At 39.6% G+C, this 13,167-nt stretch overlaps 1 protein-coding gene across 1 annotated transcript in view; it reads right to left on the bottom strand.

The window, feature by feature from the left end:
* stt3b (STT3 oligosaccharyltransferase complex catalytic subunit B) overlaps positions 1 to 13,167 on the bottom strand; it is a 103,483-nt gene that overhangs the window by 19,202 nt on the left and 71,114 nt on the right. The window contains exons 3-5 of the mRNA XM_060922276.1: positions 8,831 to 9,118; positions 7,989 to 8,054; positions 736 to 835 (exon numbers count right to left, since the gene is read on the bottom strand). Of these exons, the coding sequence (XP_060778259.1) occupies positions 736 to 835; positions 7,989 to 8,054; positions 8,831 to 9,118 (454 nt within the window). The remainder of the gene's footprint in view (positions 1 to 735; positions 836 to 7,988; positions 8,055 to 8,830; positions 9,119 to 13,167) is intronic.

The raw sequence follows: 13,167 nt of genomic DNA, 5'->3' as shown, positions 1-13,167 counted from the left end.
CAATGCCAAACCACATACTGCATCAATTACAGCATCATGGCTGCGTAGAAGAAGGGTCCGGGTACTGAACTGGCCAGCCTGCAGTCCAGATCTTTCACCCATAGAAAACATTTGGCGCATCATAAAACGGAAGATACGACAAAAAAGACCTAAGACAGTTGAGCAACTAGAATCCTACATTAGACAAGAATGGATTAACATTCCTATCCCTAAACTTGAGCAACTTGTCTCCTCAGTCCCCAGACGTTTACAGACTGTTGTAAAGAGAAAAGGGGATGTCTCACAGTGGGAAACATGGCCTTGTCCCAACTTTTTTTTGAGATGTGTTGTTGTCATGAAATTTAAAATCACCTAATTTTTCTCTTTAAATGATACATTTTCTCAGTTTAAACATTTGATATGTCATCTGTGTTCTATTCTGAATAAAACATGGAATTTTGAAACTTCCACATCATTGCATTCCGTTTTTATTTACAATTTATCCCAACTTTTTTTGGAATCGGGGTTCTATCTATCTATCTATCTATCTATCTATCTATCTATCTATCTATCTATCTATCTATCTATCTATGTGCATATATTCTATAGATAGAAGAGAGTGAGGCAAAACAGGCATTTTCACTACTGAAAAATAAGACTGAAGATATTCAGTGTTTGTGTGAGGTGTGTGTAGGTGGTGGTGCGTCTCAAAGGGCAAAACGCACACATGCACACACTCATGGAGTGCTGACTCACCAATATAAAGCCTCCTGCTGTAACGCTGCATGAGGAGCAGCACAAACACATGCAGAGGGATCAGGTTGATGATGAAAACATAGCCTCCCCACGCAGACACCTGTAACACACACACACACACCAGCACTATACATCTGCATAAAGCACTCAATTCAATCATTCAGCCCAGGAAATTGTACATTTATGAGTGGTTTAGATGAGACAGGTCTGTTGGTTAGTGGTTCTCCAAGCTGAGTAGGTGTTGAAGCCTATTATAGAGATGATGGCTCTTGTTACAGAACGCATCAACCCTATATCCAGGGTGGCATGGTGGTGTGTGGTTAGCACTGTCGCCTCACAGCAAGAAGGTTCTGGGTTCAAGCCCAGTAGCTGACAGGGACCTTTCTGTGTAGAGTTTGCATGTTCTCCCTCCAGGTGCTCTGGTTTCCCCCACAGTCCAAAAGACCTGTAGGTTAGGTTAACATGCCTGAAGTGCCCTTGAGCAAGGCATCTAACCCCCAACTGCTCCCTGGGCACTGTAGCGTAGCTGCCCACTGCTCTGGGGATGTGCGCGTGCGCAGATTGGTTAAATGCTGAGGACAAATTTCACTGTGCTTGTGTGTACATGACAAAGGCGGCTTCTTAACTGTATCAGCAGAACATGGTAGACAGGGGAAAAAAAAAAAATAATAATTAATCCCATTCAATTCTGTAACACTTCTACCCTGAAACATCAAAGAAGGGCTCATAGCACAACACGGAATTGCCCATATTAGGCCAAAAAAAAAAAAAAAAAGTGTTTCCGGTAACATGAAATACTAAAATAAGGTCGGTAGGTAGGAAAGTTTTTTTTTTTTTCTTAATTTTTTTTTTATTTTGTTCGAAAAAATTAACAAGTAAACATCTTACAAAATAGTATTTTGGCACAGAATCCTTTATACCACACATCATAATAAAATAAGTGTTTTAAATCTTTAAACGAATAAAAAAAAAATCGCGAGAGTTCAAGTTATGATCTACGGAAGCGATATTTCATGATATTTTCATGTAATAAACGTGAAAACACCTTATCAAGAAATAACGTGAAAATAACATCCTAGGCTAGGCTACTTCCATTAAAAGCAGACGGCCTAGCCTAGCCTACTGTAGAACTTGGGTTGAGCAAAAACACCGAGCAAAAACATGGCTGAATCCTGAATGACTCCTATTTGTATAAATAGGGGACTACATAGGCGACAAAATGTAGTGTTTTTCCCTGCCATGGAAGTGCACTTGTATACTGAACAGGAAGCAATTTGCATTACAGCCTTGAATGAGGATTCAAAATGGCGGCTCAGCTCAGTTTTCCCTTCCTCCTTCAGTATACAAGTGCGCTTCCATGTTTATGCAGGAGGGCTGATAGAAGTGGCGAAACATTTTACTTTTTATCGTTTCTTTCACAACTTGAATGCGTTGAAACAAAAAGTTATGACAAATTAACGCCGCTTACACTAAAATAGAGGGAAATTTGTAATAAAAACTTTACGGTCGGCAATTTCGACGCGGAAATTCTCGATCGGTCGGGTTACCGGAAACACACTATTTTTTTTATTTGGCCTTACCATACCAAAGTATGTGAGAGCTGCTATCATGTCCATGTTAAAGAAGAACTGAAATCATTTTTAAACTTGCTTTATTTCTTAATTAATGTGCTATTCAATTACGTTTTCAGTTTTAGCAACCTTACATCGTGACTCGCATTGGCAACTATTTGGAATTAAATATGATTATCGGCCTTTTTGGTTTTTAGCCATGTTGAATTTAGTTTGTTTGGTTCACGACAGGTCACACTTATCTGCGTGATCTTCATGAGACTTGTGCGAGACTTCGAAACGTGACATGTCAGCGCCGCCATTTTGAAAACTGTTTTCCAAACGAAATATTGCACAAAAAATGAGTTTAAATGATGATTACTGCCTACTTTTTTCAAACTTTCCTGATTGCCATCAAAACAAACAAAACTTCCGGCTCGATTACATCAGCATTCGAAAGAGGGCGCGCGCGCGTCTTTTGACAGCACTGGCAGATGTTGGTCGCTTTGATTTCCGCTGTACGTTTTACTTCCTTCCTACGATGTCTCGCACAGGTCTCGACGAATCTCGTTTATGGCCATTGCTTTGACATATGGACTGATATATTACAGAGCATATTTCAAACACTCATAACTTGCTATAGCAGTGACAAAAGCTGTCAGAAATGCATTCCTATATTTAATAAAATGAGAAATAGAATTTTGATAAAAGAAATTGCCTTCAGTTCCCCTTTAATTCGATTTACACTAAAGCACAGTCAAGCAAAAGAACTGACTGCAGTGTATGTAAAATAAGTGCATCAAGGTGTGGCAGCAGCACTGAAAACCTCGCTACAATTAACTTCATGTCAACTGCAAACACTTTTAGTAGCAATTTATGAAGAATTTATTCCGATTACTGGAAAGCAAGGAGCAACATTAACCGTTAGTATAAAATGAGCAGAAAGGAGCAAACCACCCTCCAGGCAGCATCAGCGTTCAGGAAAAAACAGAACACGGACAGTGGCTGATAATACCGATTTGGTGCTTTACTGGACAGTTGGATCAGTGCTACACCCTGCCAAACCGACACTTCAATTCTGACAGAGCCCAATGATGCGAGGCACATAGGGGAGTGGAACACTACAGCTACAGGAGCGATTCCACACATGGCAAAATTGACGAGATGCTTTCCAAATGAGATGATGCTTGTAATCTCACCCGTAGTAAAACCGTAGGTAACGTTTAACGCTCCACTTGCTTATTCACGCCGAGAGGATGTTCAAGCAAAGCTGAATGTCACCGAAATGCCTCCAACCAGACTAGCAAACATGGTGGAATAATATGGATCGCAACCAAATTTCCTCACTATAAACCAGCGAGCTTGTAGTGCAAGATCAGCTTTTCATAGGGCAAAGAGACTTATTGCATTTGTGTCCAGCATGTTATATTAAGTATCTCATCTCATCATCTCTAGCCGCTTTATCCTGTTCTACAGGGTCGCAGGCAAGCTGGAGCCTATCCCAGCTGACTACGGGCGAAAGGCGGGGTACACCCTGGACAAGTCGCCAGGTCATCACAGGGCTGACACAGACACAGACAACCATTCACACTCACATTCACATCTACGGTCAATTTAGAGTCACCAGTTAACCTAACCTGCATGTCTTTGGACTGTGGGGGAAACCGGAGCACCCGGAGGAAACCCACGCGGACACGGGGAGAACATGCAAACTCCACACAGAAAGGCCCTCGCCGGCCACGGGGCTCGAACCCGGACCTTCTTGCTGTGAGGCAACAGCGCTAACCACTACACCACCGTGCCGCCCTACATTAAAGTATATAAATGTAAAAATGTTACTTTTTACTTACATGCATTTTTCCCACTACAGACACTTCAAAGTTCAATAAGGGTGCAGCGCTAGACATGATGTAATAACTCGACAAAAGGACACTATATATATATGAAACATCAGAGCCAGCAAGAAATAGCCTCGTGGGCGGATACAGCGAGAGCTGCCTATCTAGTCTGTTAGATGAAATTTTGGAAGAAAGTGCTGCAGCACCTGGTCCTGAGATAAGCACAGAATGCTGTCAGTGAGCCAAATAATCCAAAAGTCAGATAAGCCCTTGCTCAACTGGACAGTCAGTCACAAACCCTGGCTAGCTTTCCAGATTACTGGAAAGAAAGCAGCAACATTAAGCATTAGTATCAAGTCAGTAAAAAGGAGAAAAACACCCTTTCACATTAACAGTGAATTTTCTCTGCAACACACGCAGTGTAGAGAACAAAAAGGCTCTTCAGCGCTGCCTCTATCAGAGTTGAAAGAAAGCAATCTAAGAGCTGAGGAAGCTAAAATACTTATTTTTTTCTTCTAAAGAAGAACTGACCCCTCTTGATAGAGTATAAGGGGCAGAAAATGAGCGAACTGACACTGAAGTAGGGCTGTGCAATTAATCGAATTTTGATCACGATTTCGATTTTTGTGTCAAACGATCTCAAAATTCATATAATCGAGTTGAAACGATTATTTTGCCATTTGTCGGGGACGCGCACATGCAATACATTTCCTTCCCGCGGGCCCATGTGCAGACTTGCCGACAACACTCACGCGGCGGAAGCAGTGTGTGTGTGTCTCTCTGGCTCTCCACTCATGCAGCTGAAAGGAGGAGAGATTGTGAATTGTTTGGCGTGAGGTAGGCTCGCAAGATGACAGAAGGAGGGCAGAATCGGTTAGTCGACAAAAAGGGACGAAAAACGTCTGTAATACGGGATCACTTTGGATTCGAAGAATCCAACGTGGAACAGAAGCGCATCGTGTGTAAGATTTGCAATAAGGTAGTATCTGCGCTTCTTGGCAACACTACAAACCTCTTCAACCACCTGAAACTGAGCCATAAAGTTATTCATGACGAAACAATAAAAAACAAACAAAAAGATAAAGCCGATGTCGCCACAACCAGCAAGACAATGCAGCCATCCATTTCAGCCACTCTCTACAATGCCACAAGTTCGGAGAGGCACAACGCACTCACAGCATCCATCGGATATTATTTAGCCAAAGACATGCAGCCGATGTACATTTGTTTTTCTCTGTCTTATGTCAAAAGAATATTTTTATTTTGTTTTATACATCGCAAACTTAAGTTTTTCTAGACTATATTTTCAGTTTGAAAGAAAGGTGAACGAGGGGCGGCACGGTGGTGTAGTGGTTAGCGTTGTCGCCTCACAGCAAGAAGGTCCTGGGTTCGAGCCCCGGGGCCGGCGAGGGCCTTTCTGTGTGGAGTTTGCATGTTCTCCCCGTGTCCGCGTGGGTTTCCTCCGGGTGCTCCGGTTTCCCCCACAGTCCAAAGACATGCAGGTTAGGTTAACTGGTGACTCTAAATTGACCGTAGGTGTGAATGTGAGTGTGAATGGTTGTCTGTGTCTATGTGTCAGCCCTGTGATGACCTGGCGACTTGTCCAGGGTGTACCCCGCCTTTCGCCCGTAGTCAGCTGGGATAGGCTCCAGCTTGCCTGCGACCCTGTAGAACAGGATAAAGCAGCTAGAGATAATGAGATGAGATTTCAATATTGACTGAAATAATCGTGATTATTATTTTTTCCATAATTGAGCAGCCCTACACTGAAGTTGCTAAAGAGGACAACAGGCCATACACAAAGTATACTGAAAATAATGCTATTTATTTTCATGCTGAAGTTACACACACTTTTCTTTATTTTGTACTGCTAATATTCGTTTTATCTGGAATTTGGCATGGATAGGTATTGCACAGGGATTACAGTGTTTTATTTTAAACTGATTAATCAATTTTTTTTTAAAAGTAGCTGTTGCTGTAAATTGGGTTGACGTCTGTCATTTTTGAGTAGTTTGAGCTTTTTCTTAGATGACCATTTTAAGTGACGTACATCATTTAAAAATCTCTCATCTTCAAGCCTGGTGCATTGGATCAAACTTGCCAGCTCTACTGATTCACGTAGTGGTATACCGATTTTGAAAGGCGAACACTGCTTTTAGTTCTAAAAAATAATACATTACAAAATAATCAGTGAAAACTGCTGGATTTGCTCTTCTGACCTCGCATCAGCTGGTTTTGGCACAGGGGATACAAGTATATAGTGTTAAATAGTCATTAAGTGAAGCTGAGAGCCAACAGAAGGGCGCAATAATGTTGATGAATCTAAATTGTATTGTTCTACCGCGCCATTCCACTGGTTCACGTTATGGTTCGAGCTAATCGGCAATGAACTCACATATTATAATGAATCGTGACAGTATTTGTAAAAACAAAACACGCTCTGGTGATCGCAAACAATGAAAACTCAGAAGGGTGGGGGACCCTCACTATGACGAGTTCAAGGTGACTTGGTTGTTGGATCAGCCAGGCAACGAGGCAAGGCGAGAAGCAAGCATTTTGTGAAGTATGTCATCCGATTTCTCAAATTTTCTTCAAATATGGCACTCAGAATGCAGGGGGAAAAAAACAAACAAACAAAAAAAAAAAACACAAATTTTACACCTTTTTTCCCCACCAAAAAAAAATTTCCAGGGGTGGCAGTGGTGGTGGGGGCCCACCTAGAAGGACATGATTACATCATGCAATCTGATCTACCGCTTCACATTCCGGGGGGGTATTTTGGATAATACGCCCGGTTTCAGCAATGGTAAGATAAAATAAAATTGCCATTGTGCCAGTGCTAGTGTTTGAAATGTTTACAATAAATATGCTTGAGGGGGGTGGGAACAGAATGGCACATTATTAATAATGAGCACTGCCCATCTTCAAGGCAAAGTCCCATAGGGTTCAGTAATAGCTTGTTAACTAACACCACTGGTGAGTCTCTGTTTTTATTTTTACTTTACATATTTTGGTAATCAGATTAACACCCAAATGCAAGTTAGGTACGGTAGCTCTTCCATGCACCTGGTTATGTGTGCTTTCTCTAGGTCTAACAAGAAGACAGACAGTCATCTATATCCCCCGCCCGATATAGCAAGTTTCAATATATTATTTGTCACATTTTTCAAGTTGGGCTGCAGGAAACCGACCCTACCTCTTTACACCGACCTCAGCAGCCCATAGCATAAACCCACCGGACCTTTGGTCCACATGGGCTAAAAATGTACATTTCTCACATTTCTTAGTATCAAAAGGCACAAATACATTACTTAATCAACACATATACCAACTTTCAAGACCATACCACTCATAGTTCTCAAGCTCTGCTCCAGAAACAAAGCCTACCCCTAAGACTAACCTGAGAGACCAAGTCTGAAACTGTTTCCATGGAAACATGAAAAATTTAAATTTCTCAAATTTCTTAGTATGAAAAGGCACATCTACATCGCCTTGTTAACATGTATACCAAGTTTCAAATCCGTATCATGAATAGATTTGGATATATGCTCCGGAAACAAACATTCCTCTTAGAAACCAAGTCAAAATCTATTTATGTAAAAATTTGAAAAATACCTTTTTTTTCCCCTTTCAAAAATCCAAAATGGCAAAAGGCACCAGTTCACACGTTGTTTAATATGTATACAAAGTTTCATGAAGATATCTTCAGTAGTTTTAAAGATATGGCCCAAAAACGAGACAGGACTGACAGCCAGATGGATGGAACCCATTTCTATATCCCTCGCCAAACTTCGTTTGGGCGGGGGATAATTAAATGCAAACACATTACAAGGCAATGCGAAGGGGGAATCAGAGCAACACTTACCATATAGAAATAGGAGAGGCAACAGCCAATGGTCCAGAAAACTGAACCAGTCTTCACAGACTTGACCTGAAAGACAGAAGGCACAGCTTAAGTATAATAATTCCACTGCTATGAGAGATATTGATGCTCATATTGTAATGTTGGACAGATTACATCATAGCAAAGTCCATTCCACTCCCAGGTAACCGCTGTTAATCGGACCACATACAGTAAATGTTCATTACTTGAACACTCCATAATCAGAGTGCAAACGGTGGAAAATTCTCTCATTCAGTTGTGCAAATACTTCCTTACAGAAGACGTAACACTGAACAGACTGGATGACTCTCTTTCATCGCTAATGAGCTAATCGCAGCAGCCAAAATCATAAATATTATTAACTTCTGCAGCACTAAACTGTAAAGACGTAGTGCGCAGTGCTATGAGACCAATTAGGGAAACGAAGACGGCACGTTTAAGCTTCGATATGAATGCATTAAAATCTTAGCCGCAAAAACTTTTCACTTTTGGGTTTGACTCCACATTCTTCAATGCAGCAATCCTTTTCTTACAGCGAACCAGCAACCATACTGTTCTGAGAAGTGTCTCCAGTGGTTTTTTCAAGCAATAATGGACGAAAAACCAAGGGCATGTATTCTGCCTCGAATATTATTAAATACCTTGAAGGTCAAATGTCTTTTCAGTTGAAAAAGTAATAACCCCTTCAATTTAAGGACCAAGAAGAATTTCCCTCTTGCCAGACAGGAAGAGCACCACACATGGAGTGTAGAGAGATGCAGAAAAGACATCACCACAGACAGCCTGGGAGTGCGAGAATGAGTAATGTTTGTTTTGTAGCTCACCCAAAGGTAGTAAGTAAACTGCAGAGCAAAGATGGCAATGCCCTCGTTGTCGAAAGAACCTGCTACAGAGCGAGAGATATAACCAGGAACTATAGCGATGAAACAAGCAGCCAGCAGTCCAGCTCCCTGATTCCACAACTCTCTCGTCAGCAGGAAGGTGGAGATAGCAGTCAGGCCACTGAAGATCGGAGCCAGGAACACGCAGACGTCACGGATGTGCACGGTCACATGGAGCAGGTTCAGGAGATAGTGGATTAGACCTGCCGTCACCATCAGACCCGGGTACACCTGCACAAATACACATTGAGAATGAGCAATACAACCACCACCACCCAAATCATTTCACTTTTAAAGGCGCTGAACATCGTACGTGAACCACTCAACACAAAGTAGGCAAGAAATTTGATATTTAACATTGGCAGTAATTTTTAGCATGGGGCAAAATTGTGTGTTTAACAGAGTAAAGGGGAAAGCATCCACTTTTTGGTACGGTTTCCACACAGACCATAATGAAACCATCCAGAGCCACCAGGCGAATATATTTAACAGTTATTCCATGAAATTGAGTCATATATGCGCTCATAGCTGACGAGGTGCGCAGCACCAAGTTGGCTATAAGTCATGTACAACGAGATTGAGTGGAATAACTTTTATTCTATCCACATTCACTGGATTTTGAGAAAAAGCATTTTTATTTTTTGCAAATTCGATTTAAAAAAAAAAAAACCTCATACAAGTCATCCGACAAAATTTCTGCTTAGAATGTAAACAAACAGGCGAAATTACAGTCGCAATTTGTGAAAAGAATAATGCTATAATAATAATAATAATTATGGTGTGTGTGTGACTGAAATTCTTACCATCAAATACTTTAATTCCATATTTTGTTGCTTTTTTTTCCCCCAGAGTAGAGTTTTTATTTCATCTTCGGTTGGTTCAGCAACACAGTCCACCGTTTTTTCTTTACTTTTGGTGGTTGGCAAACCAACTTAAAAGGTGCATTACCACAACCGGCTGGAGTGTGGAACAGGAGTTTTGTTTTTTTTGAGGGGAGAAGACAGGAGAGAGAACTATATTCTTTTATTTAGCCATTTCTGTTTCTTTTAAACACTTGATTACAAAGTCATATATCTAACTTGAGCCACTTCGTTTTTCTTTACTCACGGTCCATGGTACTGATATCCTAGTAGCAGAGTAGCCAATCAGAGCGCGCGACTGCTTATATCCAGTGAATGTGGATAGAATAAATACATTTTGGCACTGCCTAAAAGTGGAGCTGCTGATGAGTGTATGAGCAAAATATCTGCAAGGGCACAAAATCAACCTGAATAGATTATAGCATATGAACCATCAAACTGTGTCATGTAGTTTATTTCACATCAATACATTTCTGCATTGTCTTGTGACAGTGTTTTCAATAAAACCCTACTTGCACATGCATTCATCTACTGCCCTTACAGGACAGAAATTTGTCAATTGTCCAACAAGCTAGTGGACGAATAAAACTGTTTTAACTTGTTTATGAATATTCTCATACACGAGTTTTCTAACACATTTTCCATAAAACGTGTTAGTAAATAATCATGATATTTTTTAAAAAGCAAATTAAAAATGAGCGCTGGATAAAAACCCATCTATCTTATGCAAATAAAGATACAAATTTCATTGTCCGGTGGTCAAGTGTTTGCGGAGATGCACTGCTTTCCACTTATGACTGGGTTCCCTGTGGTGGTACACAGACATCATATGGTCAAGCCATCAAATATCAGGTCGATGTATTTCTCAAGTATGAGGCTCTGCTCCGCGATCAACACACACGTAGGCCAGGCAAAAAAGTCTCACAAAGATGAAAAAAATATTACAGTGTAGTCTTTTGGCCTGAAATCCCTATTAACTGTACTCTTACATGCCCCTGATCTCCATTTCTTTGAAAGAAAGAGAAAGAACAAAAAAAAACACCAGTTCCATGAGACATTTCTAATGCTTCCTTGGCAGTTTTCTTCATGTTTCTTTGAACTGAAGCATTTGTTTAGGACAAATCTGTTTCTTCTCACTACAAGCAGTCATTAGGGGCTAATTAAAATTTCATTCACAGCTTCGCTTTCCAGCAATGTTTCTCCACCTTTTCTTCTGCAGCCTCACTTCAGATGTGTGGTCATATTATACATCACCGAAGGTCCTTGGTTGCAGCGAATAACGCAGGGGGATAGTGTTACTCTCTGCAAATGCTGCAGCATTGACACTTTTTAGGCATGTAAAGATTCACCCAATTCACCTCACAATATTGGGTTCACAATATTTTGGAAAAAATATTAAAATGAAGCTTTTTTGGTGGTAAAAATGTCAACATTTATTTTCCTCCTCCATCAACCTAAATATTCCTTTTGTTGAATTAAAAAACCTTTTGTTTCATTTTCGTAACCTACAATAATTATTTGCCCACATTTCTAAAAAGTTGGAGCAAAATACAATAGTCTATATTTCATTTATTAAAAATGGGGGAAAAAAAAAAGTTTACAGACCTTTTTCTTAAACTTAGGAAAATTTGTATTACCTTCATTTTTCTTCAGCAGTCTGTAAAAAAAGAGCTCCGATTTCTTGCTGAATCTCTTTGTACAATCACAACAGCTCTCCCATTTTAGATCTGTTTGTGCTTTCGTGGCGTCAGAGCTGTGTTACTTCCCCCCAAGGTAAAGTCGCATGCATTCCCGCTACTTTACATTAACAGTGTCTAAACATTGCAATTACAGCAAGGAAAAAGTAAGAATACGAAGCCTGACAACCTTCATTTATTTCATCGATTCAAATTGTCAAATTTGTTTCACATGATATATTGTTATATACCTACTTTTTATATCGACAGTTATATTTTTTTGCGCAGGCCCAGTACATCTAGGAGATAAAAAGGTCAGTACTGCAGCAGGCAGGGTTCAAAACTGAAAGGAGATCTAAGATTTGCTATACTCCCTACATGTTTAAACCACAAATGTTGGTAACACAGCACACAAGTCATTCTATAATTTTGGGTACAGTCCATTGATAATATTTATTCTCACCAATTTCTTCAAGAAAGATCATTAATGGAAAGCATGCTATAATATCACACACATATTACGTGCATCTTAAGCTTCATCGAGCTCGAAATTTATCATGTTTCTAAATTGAACGTTTTTCAGTTGAGGGAGTCTTTGTTTCAAAATAATGAATAAAAACCATTAAAGGTCACCAACAATTACTTTTATTTCAAAAGTCTGAATATGAAAGAAAAATATTCTCTCATTTAAATAATTTGAATATCTTAAATTTTTTTAATGTCCGCAAAAGTTCTGTCAACTATGTTACAAACAGACCTCCCCTCTGCAACTGAAAAATGGTTTGTCCCAACACCATGTCACCAGCATCTCATCTCATTTTCTTCTGAGGCAGACAAGTTGAGCACACTGGCGTGTCCTCTCGTTTTTTTCAATATTTTATCCATCATAGCACACTGCCAATGAGTGTGTTAATTGACTCAACTCTGACGTACATCATTATGGGTGACTATTTTTAATGATTTTAATTCAATTACATGTTCAAATGTGTTAACCTGTTCAAGAAAACGACATGTGATCAACCAGGCAAGGCCCACCAGTCAAATTATGGTCAATATAGGGAAAGTGTCAACTCCGTTACCTGTCAAGTAGGTTACCCAGTAGTGTACAACAGTCATCATTAAATCAGGCTACAGATATTGCAACACACTGTTCATGTGGGCACACTTTCCCTTCCTTTCTGAACACGGTTTTTAAAAATCCAATGGTTTTAAATAGATATCAGCAGCTGAGAAACAGGGGAGATACAGGGCTGATACAGGACTCATTAGGGATGCTGATCTTGCAAGTAGGGCAGCATATTTGGAGAAGCAGACAGAGGCATGGCATAATATTCCATTCTTATTCTGAACATGACAATATTGGGAATTTGATACAGACCATGCAAACAAACTATAAACGAAATTGAAACTATCGCAATTTAAGAAATATGTAATTAGCTATTATCATAATCAACTGTCACAGTACAAACCTCATTAATTCTTTACTTGACTATTGAACCCTATTTTATAGCTCAAACTTTGATAATTTAAACAATAAGATTAAGTTATATAAAGATTTATTAACATATATATTTTTTCTTTTTTTTTTTTTAATAGAAGTTTTTAAATTGGGACGAAAGTCCTGTAGCTTCCACCTGTCACAAAATTTAGTTTTAGAAATTGTATTACTTGATTCTCGTTTCATTTTATTTTTAACTGTATTTATATACATTGTGACAAATTAAAAAAAAAAAGAAAAACAGCA

This window comes from Neoarius graeffei, chromosome 5 (genome assembly GCF_027579695.1).
Source record: "Neoarius graeffei isolate fNeoGra1 chromosome 5, fNeoGra1.pri, whole genome shotgun sequence".
In the NCBI taxonomy this organism is placed as follows: Eukaryota; Metazoa; Chordata; class Actinopteri; order Siluriformes; family Ariidae; genus Neoarius; species Neoarius graeffei.
The sequence above is the reverse complement of the archived record's forward strand: the minus strand, read 5'-3'. Positions and strand labels throughout refer to the sequence as shown.